Source organism: Dipodomys ordii, unplaced genomic scaffold (assembly GCF_000151885.1).
Source record: "Dipodomys ordii isolate 6190 unplaced genomic scaffold, Dord_2.0 Scaffold214, whole genome shotgun sequence".
Lineage (NCBI taxonomy): Eukaryota > Metazoa > Chordata > Mammalia > Rodentia > Heteromyidae > Dipodomys > Dipodomys ordii.
In genome coordinates, this window is record NW_012267430.1 from 1,085,158 (window position 1) to 1,112,682 (window position 27,525).

General features: G+C 41.7%; 1 protein-coding gene across 1 annotated transcript in view; it reads left to right on the forward strand.

Moving 5' to 3' along the window:
- The first annotated feature begins 221 nt into the window (after positions 1-221).
- Chmp3 (charged multivesicular body protein 3) overlaps positions 222-27,525 on the forward strand; it is a 41,261-nt gene continuing 13,957 nt past the window's right edge. The window contains exons 1-3 of the mRNA XM_013035519.1: positions 222-372; positions 14,637-14,697; positions 24,783-24,962. Coding sequence (XP_012890973.1) covers positions 328-372; positions 14,637-14,697; positions 24,783-24,962 — 286 coding nt within the window. The 5' untranslated portion in view covers positions 222-327. The remainder of the gene's footprint in view (positions 373-14,636; positions 14,698-24,782; positions 24,963-27,525) is intronic.

Here is a 27,525-nt window from a genome sequence, read left to right on the forward strand (position 1 = left end):
GATTATCTGGCTCTGCACGCTCCCGGTCCGGGGCACAATCAATAGACTCTTAAGATGCACGCAATTCAATTTTATTATCTGCCTTCCCAGGAGGAGCCCAATACCACCACCACCACCACCACCAACCTTTGCGACTAGAAAACCCCGCCCAACTCGCCTCTGCGCAGAAGCCTCGCGCATGCGCACCACGCCTCCTGCCGCCGCGCCCTTCTCTGGGCATCAGGACTCCTACTCTCGGCCCTCCCCGCCCCGCCCCGCCCCGTCGGCTGCCGGTGACCTGCCTGGGCGCCGGGAACGGGAAACCGGAAGGGGCCACTGGAGTTCGCCATGGGGCTGTTTGGAAAAACACAAGAGAAGCCCCCCAAAGAGCTGGTAAGGCCCGTGGCGGCGGCAAGTGAGTGGGCGGACTGAGGGGGGGGCCGTTGCGGAGTTGGTAACCGGCTGGCGTCTCTTCCCTCCCTGGCTGGCCTGGTACCGCCCGGCCCCCATTTCCGGGGCCTCCCACTCGACCGAGGGGCCCGGACACGGAGTCTCTTGAGCGCTGGCGGTGGGGAGAGTGAGCGAAATCCCTCGGTACCCCGGCTTCCGAGGGGGTGCCGTGGACTGAGTGAGGAGTTGGGCGGCCTCCCCTTCCCAGGCTGAGGCGGCGAGGAACCGGGCCCCCTCTGCCCCGCACGCGATGGTACAGCCCGCCCGGAACCTTTCTCCAGCGGCGGCCCCGCCCCTCACGCGCCCGGCCGGAGCGCTGTGCCGGGGGCACTCACGGTCCTAGGACCCCGAGGCGCCTGGCTCTCCACTCCTCTGCGGAGGGAGGGAAGTGTTCTCTTCCTTCCCCTCTCCCAACCGACTTCTGTTCACCCCGGGGGCATACTGTTAGTTATCTGGGACCCGACCCAGAAGAACGCTGCCTTCGAAAGCAGCCCTGGACCCGGCTCTGAACTTTTAGATCTGCCCGTGTATTAACTTATGGTAGGAGGCAAGCTGTTTGAAGCACCTGCTCAAGAATCTGCCCGCCCAAGTTTTGACTCTCAGCTTTTGCGATCTCTTGAAAGTTAACTTCTTTCAGCCGTATTCTTACCAAGTAAGAATAATTTGTTTTACCTCAAGGTGATTGAAGACTAGAAGATATGAAGTTTAAACTAGTAGAGATGGCTAATTCTTTCCTTTTTTGGGGGGGTTGGTAGGGTGGGAGGAATGGTTGTACTGAGGATTGTACATGGGCACCAAGCTTGCTAGGCAAGCTATATTAACTTGAGCCACACCTCCCCCTCCACTCCCTTTTGTTTTGCTTGTAGTTATTTTTCAGTTTGGGGCTTGACTTTTTGGCTTTGGCAGGTCTGGAGTGGAGATATGCTACTACATCTAGGACTTATTTATTGAGATGAAGTCTTGAGCTTTGATGGAACTGGCTCCAATTGTCATCCACCTGATTTCTGCTGTCAGAGTAGCAGGGATTATAGTCACGATCCACCACCCCAGTCAGGAGAGGGGTAATAGTTCCTCAAGCACAGTCCAGCAGCATCAGCATTACCAGGAGCTTCTCGAAATTGTGTGTGCTCCGTGTGTGTGTGTTTGTGTATTGGTGTATTCATTGGTCCTGGGGCTTGAACTCAGGGCCTGAGAGATGTCACTGAGTTTTTGTTCTCAAGACTAGTACTCTACCACTTGAGCCACAGCCCCACTTTGGTTCACTAACTTTCCTGCCCAGGCTGGCTTTGAACCATGATCCTCATATCTAGCTAGGATTACAAGCATGAGCCACCTAGGCCTGGCTAGAATCAGATTTTGTGTTCAGACAATCCCTAGTATGTTTACTAGTGTTAGAGAAGCCATTCTGTACAACATCCAGACTTTTCTTACTGGAAAAGCACTAAAATACTTTCCTAGGTGACCTTGTTCAGCTCTGTAGGCTTACCGTAAAAACTGGTTTCATACATTAATTGCCATTTTCCTAGATAGGTTGTCCTATTGAAAAATTAAGTTGACATTATGTTCCCAGTAATTATATTTATCCTCTAAAAATTGCCAAGGTGTTACTACAGGTTATGTGTAGAGACCAGTTTAAACAGTAATGAGACACTTTCTTAAGACTCTTAGATTATCTTTGATTGGCAAAGCTAAGGTCACACACTGAAAGTAACAGCTTTCCCTACCCTTAAAGACATACTTCTACAATAACAAACATCTTAAAATGTACACATACCACAAAATGTGTCTACATAATGTTCTCCTCTTTGCAAAATGGTGTTAATACATCTTTTCTCATTTAATTTTGTATATTTTACTGGAGGCCACCATTTAGTAGATAAAACCACTTAAAGGATTTTAAACTAAGTATAGTGATATCCACCTGTAGTTCCAGCTACTCAGGAGAGTGAGCTCACAAGTTGGAGGACACTCTGGATTATATAAAGAGACCTTTAACTCAAAATAAAGGCTTTTAGGGTTCTTCCATCTAGTCTAGGTGTTACAGAGAGGAGCTCCTCAATCATGGATATGCATAAAACTTAGTAGGGATCTTGTCAGAATTCAAAATTGGATTCAGTAGGTCTGGGGTTGGGCTCTAGAGTTTAATAAGCTCCTAGGTTGTGTTGATGCTGCTGATTGGCTCTTGAGTAGCAAGTCTGTAGGGTTTTAAAAGACTAGTCAGGGCTGGGAAGGTGGCTCAGTAGTAGAGTGCTTGCCTCATATGCATGAGGTCCTGTGTTATTATTTCTCAGCACCACATAAGCAGTAAAAGCAGGAAGTGGTGCTGTGGCTCAAGTGGTAGAGTGCTAGCCTTGAGCTGAAGAGCCGAGGGACAGCGCCCAGGCCCAGAGTTCAGGCCTCTTGATCAGCCAAAAAAAAAAAAAAAAAAAAGACTAGTCAATCCTGCCTACTATTATTAGCTAAAACATGTTGACCTCAGCACTCTGCCAGTCTACTTACTCAGTGTTACAAGGTAGGACTCTAATGATCCTCACACTCCACATATAGAATTGAGGCCGAGAATTTGTCCAAGGTTTACAGTTTATAAGTTGTTTTTTTTTGTTTTTGTTTTTGTTGGTCATAGGACTTGAACTCTGGGCCTGGCCCTGTTCCTGAGCTCTTCAGCTCAAGGTAATCGCTTACAGTTTATAAATTTACAGAACAAGCAGTTATAATCTAGTAAGTTTTTTTCTTCCTCAAAAATTGGAACTCATTGCCCAGGCCCAGAGTTCAAGCCCCATGACCAAAAAAAAAAAAAAAATTGGAACTCATAACTCTCATGCCTTTTATGCTGCTTCCATTTCCAGTCTGGAATTGGATATTCTCTGTACAGCTACTAGAGTTCTTAGATTGAGGTGATAAAAGTTTGGACTCTATACTATTAACCAAGATTTTCTTTTAATTTCCATCTCAGCATGCCAGAGTATCTGTTCGGTTCTGGTTCATTCTTGCTTAAGTTTGTTGTAAAATACTTCAGCTTCTGCTAAATGGTAGGCTTTCTCTTACATTGTGTGACTGGGACCAGAGTGTTTTATTACCTGCCACATTTACTTAGCATTGAATTTGTAATGCCAGAAAGCACAGTAGAGCTAGCTAGGGTCAATTACTTTTTTCTTTGTGGAGCTATTGATACACAACACACAATACAACTACATGTGAATAAGAAGACAAATAATGTTTATTTAGCATCAATTCGTTTTAAAAAGGGGTTTTAACATGTCTATATGGGCATACAATGTACCTTGATCAGCTCTTCTCTGTTACTATCCCCATCACTCTCTTCCCTCGCTTTTTTTTGTTTAACATACATAATTTGTACTAGGAAGGGTTTGTTGTAACATTTGTACACCTCTATTCAATGTATCCCATTAGCTATCCTAATCAATTTTAACAGGTTTCATTATTCTGTTTTTCTACATACAAACTGTGTGGGCCATATTTATTTCACTCACCCTCTTTGTTAGCCTCATCCAACCTTATTTTAGTGTGTGTGTGTGTGTGTCTCTCTCTCTCTCTCTCTCTCTCTGTACCCATGTATGCTGGTACTGGGGCTTAAACTCAGGGCTTCTTGCTCACTTGAACCACATCTACCTTCTGCCTTTTCAGGGTTAATTGGAGATAAGAGTGTTGAGGATTTTTCTGCCATGGTTGGCTTCAAATCTTCACATCTCAGCCTTCTGCAGATGTAAGCCACTGGCTCTTGGATTGTTTTACTTTCTTGTCATTCTTTTTTTTTTTTGTCGTGGTACTTGAACACAGGTCCTGGGCGCTGACCTTGAGCCTCTTTTTGCACAAGGTGTGAGAAGAAGGAAGTCCCACCCCACACTGACTTCACCACCTGGGTGTGAAAAGTGCAGCTTGGTGGGCTGGCCACCGGATATAGAGAGGAGTTCGGGGAGGAGATATAGAGAGGGGGACACCTCTAATAACATGCGGCAAGGGACGGGCCTCCAGGAGCGGGCAGTGCCCTGGGAGGAGAACCGGGCTGACGCAGAGGCCCGGATGGAGAGGGGCAGTGCCCTGGGAAGAGAACTGGGCTGATGCAGAGGCCCGGATGGAGAGGTGCACACAGAGCCTAGAGGCCTGTGGAAAGGCCTGTGAAGAACTGAGAGGCCCATGGGGAGCAGAGAGCCTGCAGAGATTGAAGAGGCGGAGAGAGCTGTGAAGAGCAGAAAGGCCTGCATAGAGGCCACAGGCCTGTGGATGGCCAGCCTGCGGAAGGTCTGTGGGAAGAAGGAAAAAGGAAAAACTTGCTCCCTTGGAAGTTGCAGCTGCTTCTAGTTCTGAGTAACCCAGAACAGAGTTGCACACCAACTAATAAATCAACTTTATTACCCTTTAACCGTGCCTCCGTGGATTTTCTCGCTCAAGGGTTATTACAAAGGTTAGCACTCTACCATTTGAGCCACAACTTCACTTCTAGTTTTTGAGTGGTTAATTGGAGATGAGTCTCATAGGAAATTTTCTGCCCAGGCTAGCTTTGAACTCTGATCCTCAGATCCCAGCCTCCTGAGTAGCTAGGTTACAGGTGTGACAACTGGCTCTTGGCTCATTTATTTCTTAAAATGTATGTATTACAATTTGGTATTACCTTTTTTATTTTTATTTTTGGTCAGTTTTGGGCTTGAACTCTGGGCCTGGAAGCTGTCCCTGAGCTCTTCAGCTCAAGGTGAGCAATCTACCACTTGAGCCACAGTGCCACTTCCAGTTTTCTGGTGGTTAATTGGAGCTAAGAGTTTCTCGCCCGGGTTGGTTTTGAACCTCGATCTTCAGATCTCAGCCTCCTGAATAGGATTACATACATGAGCCACCGGTGTCCAGCAATTTGGCATTTTCTTAAAGATAGAAAACAAAATAAAATATTCAGCTTCATAAGAGAAGCTAAATACAGGGGAAAAATTAAAAGATAACAGAAGAGAGGAAAGAGGAGTTGAAAAGGAATTGAATAAATGTTCTAGTTTAAACTGGATAACTCCTTCAGTACTGGGGATTGAGCCAGGGCAGGGTCTTGAATTTTCTTGGCAAGTGCTATACTACTCAAGCCACGCCACTAGACCTTTTGCTTTTAGTTTTTCAAATCCGGTCTTGTGCTAACTTGACTGGCTTGGGGCCATGAAATTCCTATCTTTGCCTTCCAAGCATCACAGCTGGCCTCACAGCTTGTGCCACTACACCTAGCCCTAGATGACACTTGAGTTGGGATAAATTTACATTATGCCTTCCAATGGGAACTGGAATATGCAGGCATGTGGTACTGGCATAGGCTAGGCAGGGGCCAGATGTAGCCAGGCCACACCATGATGGTGTTTAACTTGGTCCTGTACATACAGGCCATGGTGACAGGTTAGGACAAGCAAGTAAGGGCAGTGTTATAAGAACTGTATATAGTGTGCAGCATAGACTTAGGTGCTAAGTAAATGTTTTCTGAATAACATATTACAATAAGGTCAAGTAGTCATAAGATGGAACAGTTTCAAGAACAGCTCCAGGGGAACGTTAGTTACATGGGGAGCCTTTGCAGATTGAATGCTTTGCCTTCAGACGTCTCAGACACTTGGATAGAGAAGTCTTGGTGGGGAGACCTATTTTTTAATGAATTTATTATTTGAAGTACTGGAGAATGAGCTCATAGCCTCTCACTTACTTGGCTTTTCTACTTGGCTGGTGCTCTGCCTCTTGAGACATACAGCCCTGCTTTATGTTGATTAGTTTGGAGGCAGTCTCATGACGTTTCTGCTCAGGCTGGCTTGGAACCTGAGTCTTCCAACTCTTAGCCTTTGAGTAGCCAGGATTACAGATATGAACCACTGTTGCCTGGCTCTTCTGTGTCTTAAAGGGCCCAATTTAAGATTAGACTAGATATTTTGAGGTTAAAGATTCTTGTTTGGAAATTTGTAACAATTTTGAAATAGGTGTGAGGAAGAGGAGGTTTTGCTCAAAAAAATTATTTTCTGGGACTTGAAGTTCTGCCAGTTTTCCTGTCCCTCACTGATTTAACCTTGGGTAGCTTTATAAATCCTTAGACCAATTTATGTTAATTGCATGAGTAACTTGTAATTCATGGTCATGAGATATTATGCTGCTGCTTTTTTTTTTTGGTGGGGGGGAGGGTCTGATCGTGGGGCCTGAACTCTGGGCCTGGGCACTGTCCCTCAGCTCTTCAGCTCAAGGCTAGCACATTATCACTTGAGCCATAACACCTCTTCTGGCTTTTTTTTTCTTCTGCTTATGTGGTGCTGAGGAATTGAACCCAGGGCCTCATGCATGCAAGGCAAGCACTCTACCACTGAGCCACCCTCTCAGCCTGATACTATGCTTCTTGTGGTTAGCTTTTTCATCTTAATGTTGTATTTTCTGTGAAATGAAAGTTGAAGGTAAACTTTCTTACACTAAGGTTAAACAATTTTATCAAGAGTTTTTCACAAGTAATCTGTGTACTTTGTAGTATTGGGAGGCATATGATATCTGGTTATTAATGTTGCTAATAACCAGTTACCTGGTTAAAGTCATAACAGCTATATATGTTATATTTTTTTCTTTTACTGCTGCTAAGTAAAATTTTGTTTGAAGGTATGGATTTGTACTGAACATCTATAGTAGACTCAACAGACCAGATCAGTAAAATTTAATCACATTAACTGAGCTTTAATTAGTTACAGGAGGCCCTTAGCCAATTAATTATTTAAGCTGTTAAGTGACCAGTTGATTAAGTTGTAGCCCCCAAAATTGGTTTGTATCTCATTTTTTTGTAAGTGGTTTTTGATCACATTGGACTTCTTAGAACTTGCTGTTTTTGAGATCTATGTAATTTACAGTTAATTTGTTTTGGTCAAATGAAGGACTAAATTTAATTGGTCTAAGGAATTTTCCTTGTAACATTGCTAGAAAGTGATATTGAGGTATGATTCTTAGGTGCCAGAGGAATTATGGAGTTCTGAACTATTCCTTCAGTTAAATACTTAAGCATTCACTGGTCTCCTTTTCCTGAATCTCTTAGTGATGAAGGGTTTTCAGAATGGTATTCTAATTCTACCATTTCCTCATTTCTTACCTGACGCTCCTCCTGATATTAGCTGAGGCTGTTTGGTTTCTACTGAAACGTCAGGATAGTGTTTGATGGCTTTTTCTTTAACTTGCCAATATTTAGAATAAGGAATTGATATAAATTCAGTGATACCAAAAAGTTTCTCCTCTCAGTACTCCTATAAGTGCCAGCTCAAACTCATGATCTTCCTGCCTTGGCCTCCCACGTTGAGATTACAGTTACAGGAGAATGCCATCAAGCCAAACAAAAGATATTCCTTAGCCAGGGTGGCTCATGCCAGCTAGCTACTCCTAGCTACTCAGGAGGCTGAGATCTGAGGATCACAGTTCAAAGCCAGCCCGGGCAGAAAAGTCCATGAGACTCTTATCTCCAATAAAACCACTAGAAAACCAGAAGTGGCACTGTGGCTCAAGCGGTAGAGTGCTTGCCTTGAGCTGAAGAGCACAGGGACAGCGCCCAAGCCCAGAGTTCAGGCCCCATGACCAAAAAAAAATGACATATTACTTAAAAAAATTTTTTAAGTGATTCTAGCTACTCAGGAGGCTAAGATCTGAGGATCAAATTCCAAAACCAGACCAGTTAGGAAAGTCTACTGGACTCATCTATAATTGACCACAAAAGAACAAAAAACATAAACTGGAAATGGAGCTGTAGCTCAAGTGGTAGAGTGCTAGCCTTGAGGGGGCAAAAAAAGCTCAAGTACTGAGTTCAAGCTCCAGGATTGGCACCAAAAAAAAAAAAAAAAGATAAAGTTGATTAGAGACTAAATTGCATCAAACCAGTTCTTCTGCTGAAAATAACTAGCAGAGAAAATTATTTAGAATCACTAAAAGCCACCAAGGCAGTGAAAAATTGTAAAATGAAGATCCTGAGAAATGGGAAGCTTGGTCACAAGAGACTTTTAATTTCTGTGTCAGGATGGACAAACTGAGGACTTTTGAGTATAGTCGGGTTTTTGCTGTTGTTCGTTTGTTTGTCGGTACAGGTCCTGGAGCTTGAACTCAGGTCCTTGGTGCTATCCCTGAGCTTTTGTGCACAGGGCTGGCACTCTACCACTTGAGCCACAGCTCTGCTTTCATGAGTATAGTTTTTTATTCCCATGCTTACCATCTTCTCAGCACTGTTTATTGAAAATGGCTTTTTACTAACATTAGTCTCCTTTGTTTAGTTTGCCTGGCATGCAGTAGACTATGAATTTATTGTTAGTACTAGAATTTGAACTTGGGGCTTTGTGCTCCTAGGTAGATGTTCTACCACTGAGATGTACCTCCAGCTTGGCCTTTTGTTGGTTATCTGGAGATGGAGTCTCATAAACTCTTCTACATAGGCTGGCTTTGATTTTCTAGGTCTTCTAGGTCTCAGCCTCCTGAGTATGTAGGATTACAGGAATGAGCCACCACAGGTGACTGGCTGCACTGGTATTTTTGAGAAAGTTTAATGTTCTTGCTTGACATTTGCCTTGACCACAATCCTGTTTTTCCACTTTAGTCATTGTTGGGATGACAGGTACATGCCACAACACCCAACTTTTTCTGTTAAGATGGAGTCTCATGTTTTTCTGCCTAAGCTGGCCTGAAACTTTTTTGATCTTCCAAATCTCCATCATAGCTAAGAAGATAAGCACATGTCACTGTATCTAGCAATGGCTCTCATAAACTTTTCTGTCCAATCTGACTTTGAACGTTAAGGTCCAGCTTTGAACAATGGATATATATTAATAATGAGAAACTTTGAATTTCCTATGGGTTTCACAACATATTGCTTAATTTTTATTGATACTGTATTCTTTATTATAAGTGGCTTTCATCTATTACTAAAATTTTATTTAGATTAACAAATGTTGATTTTTCTTTTTATCTGTTTTCAAATTCCTTTTTAAAAATTATAGTGAGGCCGGGCAACAGTGGCTTATGCATGTAAACCTAACTGCTCAGGAGGCTGAGATCTGAGGATCCAAGTTCAAAGCCAGCCTGGGCACTCTTATCTCCACTCAGAAAATGGGGAGTGGCACTGTGGCTCAAGTGGTAGAGCACTAGCCTTGAGCTGAAGACCTGAGGGACAGAGCCCAGGCCTAGAGTTCAAGCCCCACAACTGACAAAAAAAAAATTGTAGTGGTCTTTACAGTTATGAAAGTTGTTTGATATATATTCTTGAAGCTCTTTGTCTTGGACAGGGGCGTGTGTGTGTGTGTGTGTGTGTGTGTGGCGCGTGTGTGTGTGTGTGGCATGTGTGTGTGTGTGTCCTGGGACTTGAACGCAGGGTCTGGGTACTGTCCTTAAGCTTTTTTTGTTCAAGGCTACAGCTCTGCTAAGTGTGCCACAGCTCCACTTCTGGCTTTTTGTAGTCAGTTGGAGGTAAGAAAGACTTTCTTGCTTCAGACCTCAGTCCTCAGATTACAGCTTCTTGAGTAGCTAGGATTACAGGCATGAGCCACCAATGCCTGTCTTGAATTATATGTATTTCATATCCTAAAAGAGCATTTTAACCATTGGGAGAGATTTAAAACACTATCATCAGGATTTTACTTCAGCTCAATTAAATTGATAAGTAAGGCCAGGTGCCAGTGGCTCACACCTGTATTCCCAACTACTCAGGAAGCTGAGATCTGAGGATCATGGTTCAAAACAAGCCCGTGCAGGAAAGTCCCAGAAACTCTTACCTCCAATAAACTACCATAAAACCAGCAGTGGTACTGTGGCTCAAGTGGTAGAACGCTTGCCTTGAGCTGAAGAACTCAGAGACAGAGCCCAGGTCCAGAGTTCAAGTCCCAAGACCAATTGACCAAAAGAATTGATAAGTAAGTTTCCCAGGTGCCTTTTTGTGTGGTTCAGATTTATAAGCACTGGTTTAAGACATGACTAGCTATTTGTGTTTTTTTTTTTCCAATTCTCTTAGGCAACTTTTTCTTTTGAAAAATTCCTTTTGATTTTATAGGTTTAAAAATGGATTTTCTAACAGATTGTTTTGCAATTTTTACAAGGAAGGTTCTGGAGATTTTTGTTAAGTGTTACTTATGGTTGAAAATTGTTCTCCCTTCTTTATGAAACTCATAAAATGTCTATTTCAGCATTTGCTTTTTGCCAGGCATTGTCCCTTAGCTTTTTTTTTTTTTTAAAAAAAATAGAATATTGGAGTCTTTATTATACAGTTAGCAGGCTGCAGGAAGCCACTTGTTACAAAGGCCTGCAGCCCCCAAATACACATAACACAGTTAGGAAACATGCTAGAGAGGAAAGAAAGATAAAAAAACAATACCACCAGTCCAGTTCAGCTCCAATGGAGAGCTGAACTAGGATGCCATTAATGACTGAAGAGGAGACTGGAGACAGGACAGGATCATGGAGACACTCACGGCATGACGTTCTGCTGGCGAGGCTAGTCTGGGTCTTCACAGGCGGAGGGGGTAGATCCACAGGAAAAAATCGTCCCTTAGCTTTTTACACTCAAAGCTTGAGCCAACCTCTACTTACATTTATTTTTACTTTGCATTTATTTATTTATGTTGGTTGTGGGGCTTGAACTCTGGGCCTGGGTGCTGTCCCTCAGCTCAAGGCTAGCCCTCTACCACTTGAGCCATAGCACCACTCCCCATTTTCTGCTGGTTTATTGGAGATGAGTTTCATGGACTTTCCTGCCCTGGCTGGCTTTGAACCGTGATGCTCAGATCTCAGCCCCCTGAGTAGCTAGGATTACAGGTGTGAGCCACCAGCTCCCAGCTTTTATTTTTATTTTTTGCTGGATAATTATGAGTCTTAGGGACTTGACTGCCTGGGATGGCAGATCTCAACCTCTCACGTAGCTAGGATTACAGGCAATAGCCATTGGTGCCTGGCTTAATGATAGGACATTTCAAAAATGTTTTTTAGTGTTCATGGATAAATATACAGAATTCAGAATGTCTTCTATTCCTGTTTTGTTTTATTAGATTTAAGTGTTGCAATATCTCTTTGAGAAGATGGGAATGTAGAGGGTTGGTGATTTTTTGTTTTGTTGGTCATGGGGCATGAACTCAGAGCTCTTTTTGCTCAAGGCTAGTGCTATACCACTTTGAGTGACAGTGCCACTTCTAGTTTTCTGGTGATAAATTGGGGATAAGAATTTCAAGGACTGGGCTGGGAAGATGGCTCAGTGGTAGAGCGCTTGCCTTGCATGCTCAAAGCCCTGGGTTCAATTCCTCAGCACCACATCAGCAGAAAAAAAAAGCCGGAAGTGGCGGTGGGTCAAGTGGTAGAGTGCTAGCCTTGAGCTGAAGAGCTGAGAGATAGTGCCCAGGCCCAGAGTTCAGGCCCCATGACCGGACCCCCCCCCAAAAAAAAAAAAAAAACCACAATTTCAAGGACTTTACTGCCCTGGCTAGTTTTAAAATGTGAACCTCTGGTCTTGGCCTCTAGAGTAACTAGGATTACAGGCCTGAGCTACCAGTGTCCAGCAGAGAGGGTTTTTTTGTTTTATTTTGTTTTTGTTTGTATTTGCTGGTCCTGGGGCTTGAACTCAGCCTAGGTGCCATCCCTGAGCATCTTTGTGTGCAAGGCTAGCACTCTACCACTAGAGACACGGCATCATTTCCGGCTCTTTCTGAGTATTGTTTATTGGAGATAAGAACCTCATGACTTTTCTGCCCCAGCTGGCTTCAAACTGAAATCCTTAGATCTCAGCTTCCTGAGTAGATAGGGTTACAGTCATTAGTCATAGCACCTAACAAGAGAGGGTTTTTTTTTTTTGTTTGTTTTTGTTTTTTTTGAGGTCCCATCGTGGGCCTGAACTCTGGGCCTGGGCGCTGTCCCTCAGCTCTTCAGCTCAAGGCTAGCGCTCTACCACTTGAGCCACAGTGCCACTTCCGGCTTTTTTTTTTCTGTTTATGTGGTGCTGAGGAATTGAACCCAGGGCCTCATGCATGCAAGGCAAGCGCTCTATCACTGAGCCACCTTCCCAGCCCAAGAGAGGGTTTTTTAAATGACAGTGCCACTTCTCTAAAATTTCTTATGAGTCCTTTACTAGAAAGCACATATAAATCTACTTTTAATGATTAATCAGCTGACAACTCTTGATTTTCCTTCAATGATTTAAAAAAGTGAAGAATTAGAAAATTTATTTGCATAAGACTTTGGTAGTTAAGTCCCCATACCTGTTAGCTTAGCTTCTTGGGAGCTGAAACTGGGAAACTTGTATTTTAAGGCCAACACGGCAAAAAGTTTGCAAGACCTTAACTCAACCAATAAAAAGTTGGATATTGTAACTGGGTGCTGGTGACTCACTCTTGTAATCCTAGCTACTCAGGAGGCTACAATCTGAGGATTATGGTTCAAAGCCAGCCTGCAAAGAAAGTCTTAACGGCCAATTAGCCACCAGAAAACTGGAAGTTGGCACTATGGTTAAAGCCTTGAGAAAAAAAAAAAAGAACTCAGGAACAGTGCCCAGGCCCTTGGTTCAAGCTTGACGGACCCCCCTACCCTACCCCACCCCCCCAAAAAAAGTTGGGCATGGTGACACACACCTATCATCCCAGCTATATGGTAGTATAAGTGGAATCATAATCTGAAGTATAAATAGAATTATAATCCAAGCTACTTCAAGTCAGGCCCTATTCCAAAAATAATGAAAGTACCCAGGCTCAATCGTAATCCTAGCTACACAGGAGGCTGAGATCTAAAGATTTCTGTTTTTTTTTTTTTTGTCAGTCGTGGAGCTTGAACTCTGGGCCTGGGCGCTGTCCCTCAGCTCTTCAGCTCAAGGAGAGCGCTCTACCACTTGAGCTACAGCGCCACTTCCGGTTTTCTGGTGGTTCATTGGAGATAGGAGTCTCACGTCTTTCCTGTCCGGGCTGGCTTTGAACCGCAATCCTCAGATCTCAGCCTCCTGAGTAGCTAGGATTACAGGCGTGAGCCACCAGCGCCCGGCTAAAGATTTCTGTTTGAAGCCAGCTGGGGCAGAAGAGTCATGGGCCTGGGCCAACAAATCCAGACTCATCTACAATTAACCAGGAAATAGGTGGAAGTAGATCTGTGGCTCAAGTAGGAGAGTGCCAAGGGAGAGAATGAAGCCTTGAGTTCAAATACCAATACCCATACACAAAAATAAAAAAATAAGCTGGGTGCTGGTGGCTCATGCCTGTAATCCTAGCTAATCAGGAGGCTGAGATCTGAGGATCAGGGTTCAAAGCCAGCCCAAGCAGGAAAGTCCATGAGACTCTTATCTCCAATAAACCACTAGAAAACCAGAGGTGGCACTGTGGCTCGGGTGGTAGAGCACTAGCCTTGAACTGAAGAACTGAGGGACAGTGCCCAGGCCCAGAATTCAAGACCCACAACTGACAAAAAAATTAAAAAAGCAAAAAGTGCTAGGGATGTGGTAGCTTGCAAGGCTCTGAGTTCAAATTCCAGTACTACCATTAAAATTTGATAATCAGAGTTATTTACTGTTAACACCTACACCAGTATTTCCAGTTGACTCCTTGATTAGTGCTTCATGGGTTTTTCCTTACTGAGAATTATATCATGATAATAAGGGATGTGGATTAATGGAATATTTTGTGCAAAATGGAAAAAATGTTAAAGGGGAGAAGGAAAAGATGAATTTACATGACACATAAACTAGTTTTTGAAATAATTATATTTAAAAGAAGATTATCTTGTGCTTGTAAAAAAAATGTCATTGTCTATGCATTCCTGAAAAAAGTGTTTATGGGCACTAGTGCTTTATGTTGATGGTCCTAGCTACTTAGGAGGCCAAGATCAGAGGATCAAGGTTTGAAGCCAAGCCAGTCAGAAGTCTGTGAGAGTCCATCTCCAAAATAGCCTGCAAAAGCCTGGCTGGAAGCATTGCTTAAGTGGTAGAATACCAGCTAAGCAAGTAAATTGCATAATCTTCAAGCACTGAGTTCAAATCCCAGCGGAAAAGGAAAAAATGGTTTGAGTAACTGCAGAATACCATACTCCTGAGTACTTCTTCCTGCCTGCTTTCATTTAGGGAACTTTAACAAACTTGCAATGTCTGTGCACTATGAGTAAAGTGTTGAGGAAGAAAATAGTTTATTTTGTGTCTAAAAAGTAGAATTAATCAAAATTGTTTAAAATTGGTTAAGTGTTTGTTTCTCTTGAAATTCTTTACCTAAAATTTGTCCTAGGTTAATGAATGGTCCTTGAAGATACGAAAGGAAATGAGAGTTATCGACCGGCAAGTAAGAGGTAAATTGTTTTTCTGTGTTCCTGTCCTATACTTTCTTGATATGTTTCACTTCAGTTCTTAAAAATGTCATCTATGGGGCTGGGAAGGTGTCTCAGTGGTAGAGTGCTTGCCTTGCTTGCATGAGGCCCTGGGTTCAATTCCTCAGCACCACATAAGCAGAAAAAGCCAGAAGTGGCTCTGTGGCTCAAGTGGTAGAGTGCTGCCTTCAGCTGAAGAGCTGAGGGACAGCACCTAGATCCAGAGTTCAGGCCCCACGACCAGGAAAACAAAAAAAAATTATCTAGATGTCATAAGATAGTTTATTCACATTCTAATAATTTGTAGATGTCCTGATTATTTGCTTTTTTTTTTTTTTTGGCCTGTCCTAGGGCTTGAACTCAGGGCCTGGGTGTTGTCCCTGATCTTCTTTGTACTCAAGGCTAGTGCTCTACCTCTTGAGCCACAGAGCCACTTCTGGCTTTTCTGAGTCATTTATTGGAGGTGAGTCTCATGGATTCTTCTGCTGGGGCTGGCTTTGAACCTCCAACCTCAGATCTCAGCCTCTTGAATAGCTAGGATTACAGGTGTAAGTTACTGGCACCCTGCTATTATTTTTATTGTCAGAATAAAAAAGACAATTAAAAGAAACATGTCTTATAAGAGGAAACAAAACCTCTGCTATATAAACAAATGGCTTTTTTTGTAATTCAATTCAAACAAATTGAAATTAAGGTGATATGATTGGAGAAGAATAGCATAAAGGTATTCTATTGTTACTAACTTTTAAAAAGAATTAGAACCAAATACTGTGGCTCAAGCTTATAGTTACTTCTAAGTTAGCGTTATTGGGAAGATGTTACAGTTCAATGCTAGTTTGGGCATAAAAGTTCATGAAACTCCCATCTCAGTGGCTGGGTACAGTAGTGTGTCTGTCATCCAAACTAGTGGGGGAAACACACTGGCTTGATGTAGTGGTGCACAACTGACTTTTCAGAAAGAGAAACACAAATGGAAGAATCGAAGTCTAGGTAAGCCCAGGATAAAGTAAGACTTTATCTTAAAATACCTAACCCAAAAATGGTTTGATGGCCGGGCGCTGGTGGCTCACGCCTGTAATCCTAGCTACTCAGGAGGCTGAGATCTGAGGATCGCGGTTCAAAGCCAGCCCGGACAGGAAAGACCGTGAGACTCCTATCTCCAATAAACCACCAGAAAACCGGAAGTGGCGCTGTAGCTCAAGTGGTAGAGCGCTCTCCTTGAGCTGAAGAGCTGAGGGACAGCGCCCAGGCCCAGAGTTCAGGCCCCACGACCGGACCCAAAAAAAAAAAAATGGTTTGATGAAGTGGCTCAAATATTAGAGCTCCTGGTTAGCAAATACAAGGCCTTAAGTTCGACCCAAGTACCACCATTTTATTATCTATCTACCTACCTATCTATTTTGTCGGTTGTGGGGCTTGAACTCTGGGCCTGGATGCTGTCCCTGTGCTCTTCAGTTCAAGGCGAACCCTCTACCACTTTAGCTACAGCACCACTTCTGGTTTCCTAGTGGTTTATTGGAGATAAGAGTCTTACGGACTTCTCTGCCTGAACTGGCTTTGAACCGTGATCTTCAGATCTCAGCCTCCTGAGTATCTAGGATTACAGGTATGAGCCACTGGTGCCTGGCTTAGTACCACCATTTAAAAAAGAAGAAAAAGGAAATGAGAATACCATTCCAGCCATGATGAAGTAACTGGTTTTGATTGTAAACAAAAAGTTGAAAAGCAAGACAACTAGCACTATTTTGGACAACTAGCACTTTGGGATTCTGATTACAAAGAAAAGAAATATCCCCAATATGGTTCTAGCTTTTTGCAGTGTAGCTCATGGGATGGCATTCCAAAGCAGAGAATGGTAGTTGCGCTGAGTTGAAAGGTATTAAAGAGGAAAATACCTAGAGAAAGAACTCAACCATTTGAGTTTTTGCGTGAGTACTAATCTAAGCAATATGCTTGCTTAGAGTGAAATTTCAAGAGGCTGGAAACAGAGCAACTACCAGGAAAGTCACATCTTAATATAAATGCAAAGAATAAGGGCACCATAAACACTTATGAAATAAACTTAAAAATAAGTCTGGAAGCTGTTTTTAGGGAACTTAGTTATCAACCAAAGTAATGGAAGACTATGAACTTCACACATCCAAAAATGGAGCCATTGACTGGGTGGGGAAAAGAAAAACCTGGGAAGAAACAGGAAAATCTTACCCCAAATTGGTGGGAAAATTAGACAATAGAAATAGATTCAAGCCTGGCACTGGTGGCTTACACCTGAAATCCCAGCTGTTCAGGAGGCTGAGGTCTAAGGATTGCAATTGGAAGCCATCCAGAGCAAGAAAGTCCTTGAGACATATTTTTTTTTTGCAATTTTGTTTTGTTATTTTTGTTTTTGTTGTTTATGTGGTATTGAAGAATGGAACTCAGGGCCTCATGCATGCTAGGCAAGCACTGTACCGCTAAGCTACATTATCTCCAATAAAAAGAAAGCTGGAAGTGGAGCTGTGCCTCAAGTGGTAGAGAACCTGCCTTGAGCAAAAGGATTCAGGGACAGCCCCTGGGCCCAGAGTTCTAGCCCTAAGACTGTCAAAAAAAAAAAAATCTGCAAAAAAAAAAAAGGGAAATAGACCCAGAAACAGATGAATAAAACAATGTTAGGAAGTATTTGGGGAGATTTGAAGGAAAACAAGAACTGGAGATAAATAAAGAAGATACTAAAGAACAAAATTCAACATCTAGAGATGTAATGAGTTCCCTGTATGATTTTAACTACAGATTAGATAACCACTAAAAAGTATGATCAGTAAAACTAAAGATAGTAACACAGACTATCTAAACTGCCATACAAAGAAAACCAGCGGGAGCTGCTGCTGCTTCCTCCTCCTCCCTCTTCTTCCCCTTCTCCCTATTCCTCTTCCCCTTATTCCTCTTTCCCTTCCCCTTCTTCTGCTCATGGGGCTTAAACCCTGGGCCTAGGCTCTGTCCTTGAGCAATTCAGTTCTACCACTTTAGTGCTCTACCACTTGAGCCACAGCAGCACTCCGGTTTTCTGGTGGTTAATTGGAGATAAGAGTTTCATGGAGGGGCTGGGAAGGTGGCTCAGTGGTAGAGTGCTTGCCTTGCATGCCTGAGGCCCTGGGTTCGATTCCTCAGCACCACATAAGCCAAAAGAAAAAAGCCGGAAGTGGCAACGTGGCTCAAGTGGTAGAGCGCTATCCTTGAGCTGAAGACAGTGCCCAGAGTTCAGGCCCTACTACCGGACCCCCCCCCCAAAAAAAAAAAAGAGTTTCATGGACTTTCCTGCCCAGGGTGACTTTGAATCATGCTCCTCAGATCTCAGCCTACTGAATAGCTAGGATTTCAGGTGTAAGTCACCAGCACCCGGCCAGCAGAGCTTCTTTGACCAGTGGAACCATATCAACTGTTCTAACATCTGTAATTTGAATCTCAGAAGGAATAGAATCAGAGATCAGAAGAAATGATGAAAATTTCATGCCCAGCCGAACACCCATTCCCAAACAAGATAAGTGCAGTGAAAACCATACCAAAGAATAGTATGATCACCTTACTCAACAAAGAAAGCCAGTAAAAAAAACATTAAATATAGGGAATAAGGACTGAAGATGTACCTGAGAGAGTATTTGCATGCCTAAAGCCCTAAGTTTAATAACACCCAACTCCAAAAAGTATATACAGGAAACAATGGAAAAGCTAAAAAAATTGCTTATCAGAATCTATACTCTAAAGTAGAATATCTGTTAATATGTTAAAGAAAAAAATGTTATTTTATATCCAGTGAAACTATCATTCAAAGGTAAATATCAGAGATGTAAAGGAAATTATAGGCTGAAGGAAAAACACACCAAATACAAACTTGGATATGTACAAGGCATGACACATTTTAGAAATGGAAATCTGTGAGAAAATGGAAGTAATTTTCATGCTTAGCTTGCTTAAAGTAAATGTAGCTTATAACATGAAATAAAATGTACAGTGATATTAGCATAGTTGATTAATTTCACTTTTAAAATCTCAAATTTAGTTAGTATCTCACAAGCATTTTCAATCCTTTTTTGTGCTTTGTTCATTACATTCTTTTTCCCTGTTTTTAAAATTTGATGATTTTGATGATGACGATGATGTTCAGGTTGGGTTTTTGAGACAGGGCCTCACTGGGTAGCCCATGTTGGCCTAGAAATTCTGATCCTTGTTCCTCAGCCTCTCTAGTGTTAAAATTGTGGGTGTATATCACCATACCTTGTTTCTTTAAATTTATCTCCTTGATAGCTGTAGCTTTTTTGTTCATTTAAATGGTCTTCTAAGCCATAACTCTTCCAAGGATATTTTCAGTTGCTTACCATTAATAGTCATTAATAAAGAAACTCAAGCTTAGTATCGGGAAAACATTTCTTAAGGAAAATAGTTATACAACATACAGAAAAGGAAATCAGAAAGGAATGAAAACATTTTGGTTAATTGCTTTTGCATTAATATTTCTTACATTTGGTTTTTTTCTGTTGCTATCTTTAAAATGCCTATCATATTTATGGGTTTGTGCTGTTATTTTTGGAGCTTTGTAAATTATACCTAATAATTCTGAAGTGACTATTTCTAATGTAGCAAATTTAATGATATAATGATTTTATATTAATCTGGTATTAGTGACAGTGTTTTATTTTTACCTGTTTTGTGTCTTATGTTGCTTTTTGGTGGTTTGTGTCATGTGTCAACAATGAAGCCATCTATTGCTCTACTATTTGATTCTTGGACAACTTTGATGTGGTGTCTTTTTTTTTTTTTTGCCAGTCCTGGGATTTGAACTCAGGGCCTGGGCACTGTCCCTGTGCTTCTTTTGCTCAAGGCTAGCACTCTACCACTTGAGCCACAGCGCCACTTCTGGCTTTTTCTGTGTGTGTGGTACTGAGGAATTGAACCCAGGGCTTCATGCATGCCACATAAGCACTCTACCACTAAGCCACAATTCTGAGCCAAGAACTATATCTAAATTCCCACAGTGAGCTACAATAGAGGACAAATAGATGGACAAAGGTTAGTAAAAATGGTTTTGGCTTATTATGTTAGGTCATCATTTTTTGTCATTTATTTTTCAATGCTAATGATCACACACATGGTGTGATTTCTTAAAAGATGCTTAAGAGATACCTCAGTATAAGAAAATCATTTGTCTGCTGGGTGCTGATGGCTCACTGCCATAATCCTAACTACTCTGGAGGCTTAGATCTGAAGATCATGGATCAAAGCCAGCTGGGGCAGGAAAGTCCTTGAGACTCTTATCTCAAGCCACCAGAAAACCAGAAGTGGCACTGTGGCTTACTGGTTGAGTGCTAGCCTTGAGCCTTGAGCTGAGGGACAGTGCTCAGGCCCAGAGTTCAAGTTGAACAACCAGAGAGAGAGAGAGAGAGGAAGAAGGAAGAAAAGGGGGGAGGGAGGGAAGAAAGGAAAGGAAATTATTTTCCTTATATATTCTGAAAATGCAGTTTTTAAAATGCATAAGAATAAATTCTTAGCTCATGCCTGTAATTCTAGCTAGTCAAGAATCTGAGATTTGAAGAGCCAGCCTGGGCAGACAAATCTTTGAGATTTTTATCTCCATTTGACTAGCAAATGGAGGTATGGCTCAAATGTCCATGCTGTAGAGGTAGACTTCCTACAGTTCATCTGGAATCCAGATATTTTTTTGGCAATACTGAGGTTACATTTAACCTCATGTTTGCTAGTTACATCTTTTTATCTGGAATCTTAAGATCAAACAAAACTCCAAACTTTCAAAAGGAAAAATAAAGTTAGAAGACGCTTCTTGATTTTTAAATTTAATTACAAAACTGCAGAGATAAAAAAAAAACACGATACTGAGTGTAAAGATACATCAGTAGACAAATGGAAAAGAATTGAGAGTCAAGAAGTAAAACCAAGAAGTAAAATGGGGCGCTGGTGGCTCACACCTGGAATCCTAGCTATGCTGGAGGCTGAGATCTGAGGATCACGGTTCAGAGCCAGCCCGGGCAGGAAAAGCCGTGAAACTCTTATCTCCAGTAAACCACCAGAAAACCAAAAATGGTGCTGTAGCTCAAGCAGTAGAGCACTATCTTTGAGCTGAGGAGCTAGGGAGCTGAGGTACAACACTCAGGCCCAGAGTTCCAGCCCCATGACCGACCAAAAAACAACAACAACAAAACAAAAACAAAAAACAAAGAAGTAAAACCACGTTGTCTTATTGTCAGCTGATTTTCTGCAAGGGTGTTAAGAATATTCAGTGGAACTGGGAGAGAGTGAGGGAACGGGTGACATTGTCCAAAAAGAAATGATCTCATTAATTGACCTATGTAACTGTAACCCCTCTGTATATCACCTTTATAATAACAGTAAAAAATAAAAATTAAAAGAATATTCAATCAGGGCTAGGAAGGTGGCCCAGTGGTAGAGCGCTTGCCTTGCATGCTTGAGCCCTGGGTTCGATTCCTCAGCACCACATAAGCAGGAAAAAAAAGCCGGAAGTAGCGCTGTGGCTCAAGTGGTAGAGTGCTAGCCTTGAGCTGAAGAGCTGAGGGACAGCGCCCAGGCCCTGAATTCAGGCTCCACGACTGGACCCCCCCCCCCAAAAAAAAGAATATTCAGTCAGAGAACAGAATTTTCAACAAATGGGTCTGAGAAGACTATAAATTGATAGGAAGAAAAATAAAGTTGCAAGTGTGTGCTGCCAGCAACAGAGCTGAGTTGCACACAGAGAGCTCTCTTTAATAAGCCTCCTGAGCATGGAGCTCAAGATTCTTGGGTCATTTTGGTGGTACTGAGGTTTGAACTCAGGGCTTCTTACTTTCTCTGCAAATGCTCTAACCCTTGAGCCATATCACCAGCCCATCAAGATTCTTGCTTGGTCTCTATTACTGTGTGGTCACCAACAGTCCCACCAGGAATGAGGAATGAAAACAGTACTTCCTCCAACCTAGGATTCTCAAATGTAGTCTGAGGCCAGATGGAAGGCCTAAGGGGCCTTCTAGCTGCTGTGATGTCCAAAATAATTACACCTGGGTTTTTTCAACTCTTCCACTTCTCCACCCCTTACTATGTAGCCCAGGCTGGCCTCAACCTTATATTTCTGCTGCCCCAGCCTGCCAGGCTCTTCCATTACATATGTGTTCTACCATACCTAACCATAGTTAATTTCCTCAAAGTCTTAAAGCTGGGATAAGATTATGTTAAAAATAGAGCCCAATGTAGGGCTGCTTCTGTTTTTTTCTCCCTACCTCCCAATATAAAAATAGTGAAGTTGAGCCCTCTTAACTAGCACCATAGCTAAAAATTTAAAAGTGGGTCATCATCCTAAACATGAGAGCTAAAACTATTAAAACCTAGAACAAAACTTCATGACATTGGGTTTGGCATACTTGGAGATGAAACTAAAAGTATAGGAAGAAAAAAAAGATGGAGCCTGGCACTGATGATTCACACCTGTAATCCTATCTACTCAGGAAGCTGAGATTTGAGGATCACAGTTCCAAGGTAGCCAAAGCAGGAAAGTCTGTGAGACTCTTACCTCCACTAAACTACAAAAAAAAAAAAAGCTGGAAATAGAGCTGTGAGGGCTAGAGATCAAGCCAGATTAAAGTTTTTGCACATCAAAGGGCACTATCAGCACAATTATGACAGCTTCTAGAATGGGAAAAATATTTTCAAATCATGTAATCAGGAATTACTATATTAATATTTACAGTTTTAGAACACATCTAAAACTTAAAGTAAGCAAAACAAAAAAATGCAGTTCAAAAATGGGCAAAAGGACTTGAATAGACATTTTCCAAAGAAGCTATATACAGGGCCAGTCAAGCAGATGAAACAATGTTTAGTTAAGGAAATGTAAATTAAAACCAACTTGGTAGGAAATATTACCTCATGCCTAGCAGATTGCTAATTCAAAAGGAAGAAACAAAAAACCAGAAAATAAATGTTGATGAAGATGTGGTAAAATTGAAACCCTTGGGCATTGTTAGTAGAAATGTAAAAATGATGCCATTGCTGGGAAAATAGGAAATCAAAGTAGAATTACCATAAGATCTGGCAATTTTACTTTATGTATACAAAAATTGAAGGCAGAGTCTTAAAGAACTATTTGTGTGTATATATATATATATACTGAGGCTAGAACATCTTGGTCTGTACTTTAGCTTTTTGTTCATGGCTGGTGTTCTACCACTTGAGCCACACCTCTAGTTCAGCTTTTTGCTGTTTAATTAGAGGTAATCTCACAGCCTTCCTGCTAGGGCTGGCTTTAAACCTCAATCCTCAGGCCTCAGCCTCTTGAGTAGCTGGGATTACAGGTGCGAGCCACCACTGCCTAGCTTGTGTGTATACATATTCTTTTCTTTCTTTTTCTTTTTTGGTGATTGTCATGGGGCTTGAACTGAGGATCTGGGTGAGGTTCCTGAGTTTTTTTGCTCAAGACTAATGCTCTACCACTTGAACCACAGCTTCACTTCTAGCTTTTTTGTTGTTAATTGAATTTAAGAGTCTCATGGACTTCCCTGCCTGGGTTGGTTTCAAACCACAATCTTAGCTAGGATTACAGGTGTGAGCCACTGTTGCCTAATATATATGTATTTTATATATGTATATATATATATATATATATATATATACACACACACACACATATATACTTTATATATATATATATATTAGTAGCTAGCATTATTGATGATAGCTAAAAGTTGCACACAACAGAGTATGGAGTATACATTTTGAATATTATTGAAGAGGGAGGAAAGTTCTGCCCCATGCTGCATATGGATAAAACTTGAGGGCATTATGCTAATTGATGGAAGCCAACAAAAAAATACTGTAGATTCCACTTATATGAACTACTAGCATAGATAGATTCATGGAGCCAGCATGATTAAAAGGGACTGAGGAGAAGGGATTGTTTAATGGATATAGATTTTAAGTTTTAAAGATGGATACAATGCTTATTGTTTAGCAATATGAATAGGCTTAATATCACTGAAGTGTATACCTAAGAATAAGTAATATGGTGAATTTTGTATATGTGTATGTTTGTGGTACTGGAGATTGAAGCTATACCACAGGGTTTTTGTATTTTGTTTTATGGCAGTGGCAGTACTAAGGTTTGAACTCAAGGCTTCATACATGGCTTGGCTTGTTTGCTTGACTGGGGTTCTACCACTTGAATCATGTTTCCAGCCTGGCATTTTGCTGGTTATTTTGGAGATGGAATCCTAGACTTTTCTGTCCAGGCTGACTTTGAATCATGATCCTCCAGATCTCAGTCTTTTGAGTAGCTAGGATTACCCATTTGAGCCATAATCACCCAATGATACTATTGGTTTTTAAAGTTGAAAACAGTCTACTGGTTGTTGTTGTTGTTTTGGTTGGTCATGGGGCCTGAACTCTTCCCTTAGCTCTTCAGCTCAAGGCTAGCACTCTACCACTTGAGCCATAGCACCACTTCTGCCTTTTTCTGCTTATGTGGTGCTAAAGAATCAAACCCAAGGCCTCATGCATGCAAGGCAAACATTCTACCACTGAGCCACCTTCCCAGCCACACAGTCTACTGATTTTAAATCATATAACACAGACATATTTTACCTCTAGTTGATGCTGATACAATACTTTGAATATATTCAGATTTTTTCTTAAGTTGCAGGGTTTTTTGTTGTTTTTAAAAATTATTTTTGTTTATGTGGTACGAAGGATTCAAACCCAGGGCCTCATGCATGCTAGGCAAGCACTCTGCCACTAGCCACATTCCTAGTCAAGTTGCAGGTTTTTACAAACTATTTATAAACCACATAATTGTGAGAGTGCTACTTATAACAAGCTCTAGAATGCATTTCAAGCTTCTTGGTACAGGCACCAATAAGTGTCTGACAAACTCACAAAAGGCTTTCATTTTTTATTTTTGTCAGGTATAATAGGATTATACTCCTCTTTTTACTGTTAAACTGCTTTGGTTAATTTTGTTTCTACAAATAATAAATACCTTCCCCTACTTGTTTTTTCCAAGTATATATGAGTTTTTCTATTCTCAATCTCTCTAGACATTCAAAGAGAAGAAGAAAAAGTGAAGCGGTCTGTGAAAGATGCTGCCAAGAAGGGCCAGAAGGATGTCTGTGTGGTTCTGGCCAAGGAGATGATAAGGTCTAGGAAGGCTGTGAACAAGCTGTATGCATCCAGAGCGCACATGAATTCTGTGCTCATGGGCATGAAGAACCAGCTGGGTAAGGCGACCCTCACTGTAGCAGCCATATCAAAGTGCTGACGCAGGCACTATTAGTGTCCACAAGGCTTTCTGTGTTTTATTTTTCATATTGTCCTCATTGGAGTATAATTATTATTGTTATTTTATTGTTATTTTGCCAGTGTTTCTGAAACAATGACAAAAATCTACCTACAAATCTGATTTGTGAGCTGGGAAGGTGGCCTAGTGGTAGAGGCCCTGGGTTCAACTCAACAGAAAAAGCCAGAAGTAGTGCTCAAGTGGTAGAGTGCTAGCCTTGAGCTGTAGAGCTGAGGGACAGCGCCCAGGCCCAGAGTTCAGGCCCCACAACCGACAAAAAAGAAAATCTGATTTGTTTAGAAGTTTGACTATATTGAACAATGTTACGGGATGGACGAATCATGCTGTAGGAGTAAGAGCGTGGCTATGCTTTTGTAGGAAGGATGAAGAAAAAGCTCCTTGCTGTGTCCTAAGCTCAGTGTAGCCAACCCCAGGCAAAATTTTTAATAAGGCTTTGGTTTTCACTTCCTCTTTCCTTCATCTCTGACACTTCATTTACTTCCTCCTCACATTCTTTCATATGATACTAAGTGGTTGTCAGATACATAGACTGAAGAAGGACTCATAAATATGGATAGACTTTTTTTCTTTTTTCTTTTTTTGGCCAGTACTGGGGCTTGAACTCAGGGTCTGAGCACTATGCCTTAGATTTTTTTCCTCTCAAGGCTGGCACTCTGCCACTTGAGCCACAGCTTCACTTTAAGCTTTTTGGTTCTTAATTGGAGATAAGTCTCATAGACTTTTTTGACCTGGCTGTCTTTGAACCGGAATCCTCAGATCTCAGTTTCCTTAGTAGGTAGGATTACAAATATGAACCACCAGGACCCTGTCAGGAGATATTTTTTCTTTATTATTATTATTATTATTTTGGTAGGTCGTGGGGCTTGAACTCTGGGCCGGGGCACTGTCCTTAAGCTCTTTAGCTTAAAGCAAGCACTCTACCACTTGAGCACCATTTCCAGTCTTCTGGTGGCTAGTTGGAAATGAGAGTTTTACTGACTTTCCTGCCCTGGCTGGCTTTGAACCACAATCCTCAGATCTCAGCCTCCTGAGTAGCTAGGATTACAGGCAGAAGAGATTTTTAACTGAAGAATATCTTTAGCAGTGTGTTAAGATACTTCATTGATGAATACAGCACAGTCATAAGTTAGAAAATTCAGTGTTCCAATTGAGAGGGTAGTACCAAGTGAATTACCTATATCTAGTCCAGTATTTGCTTATTTTGGACTGGAAAGGTATTTTTTCATGTTTAACATTTTATAACTTAAACAACATTTTAACATTTAGATATGACTTTTAAGTATGCCTAAGTCCTAGGTTTCTTTGCATGAAGAAAATAATCATGAATTGGGAAAAAAAAATATGACCAGCTGGGAAAGCCAGTACAGACCTTTAATCTCAGTACTTGGGAGGCATGGCAGGAGGATCTTGAGTTCAGGGCTAGCTTAGGCTACATACGGAGACCCTGTCTCAAGCTAGCTGGTTTCACTTCATTTATATTTTCAACAAGTTCCTGTAGTTTCCTGTGGGGAATCCAAGACAGCATATAAGTTCATCTGTAAATGTTTTCATGTGGATTTTTAAAAGATAATGCTTCTGAGGTGGGTACCAGTGGCTCATGCCTGTTGGTAATCCTAGCTACTCAGGAGGCTTGAGATCTGAGAATTTCAGTTCGAAGCCAACCCAGGCAGAAAAGTCCCTAACAGACTCTTGTTTCCAGTTAACCACTCAAGAACTGGAAGTGGAGTTGTAGTTCAAAGTAGTAGAGTGCTAGCCTTAAGCAACAGAGCTCAGAGACAGCTCCTCGGCCCTGAGTTCAAGACCCATGACCAACCAAAAAAAAGGTAAAGCTTCTGTCCATCTGTTCCTGGGTGGGCTTGTCTGGAGACTTCATGTCTTGGATATGTGTATGTACATTTCCTTTCCATTTTCCATATATATTTCAGCAAGCTTCAAGTCAGTTTGGTCTTCTACACAGATCCATTAATATTTCTAGTTTCCATTTTGAAGATAATAATTTCCTTCTAGAAAGTATTATTCACGAAGTTTAATTCCTTACCTGGTTCATGGTACTTGGTGTATCTGTAGGGTCGAAATAACTGTCATCATCATCAGTTTTGCATTTGTGTTCTTCCTGAGAACCTTCTTCAACTTTGCTTTTTATTTCTTTTTTTGAATTCTTCATTTTGGCTATCTTAATTTTAATTTTCAGGAGACTTTTATACATATATTTAATTTTGTTAAGTACAATGTCACCCCTTCCATTGTTCTGCTCCATTGTTCCCCATCCCATTCCTCCCTTCAGAAGGGAGGTGAATTCAGCACTTCATGTTCTTTTCATGTCTTTTTTCTTTTGTCCAATCCTGAGGCTTGAACTCAGGGCCTGGGCACTGTCCCTGAGCTTCTTCTTTTTTTTTTTTTTTGGTCTGGTCGTGGGGCCTGAACTCTGGGCCTGGGCGCTGTCCCTCAGCTCTTCAGCTCAAGGCTAGCACTCTACCGCTTGA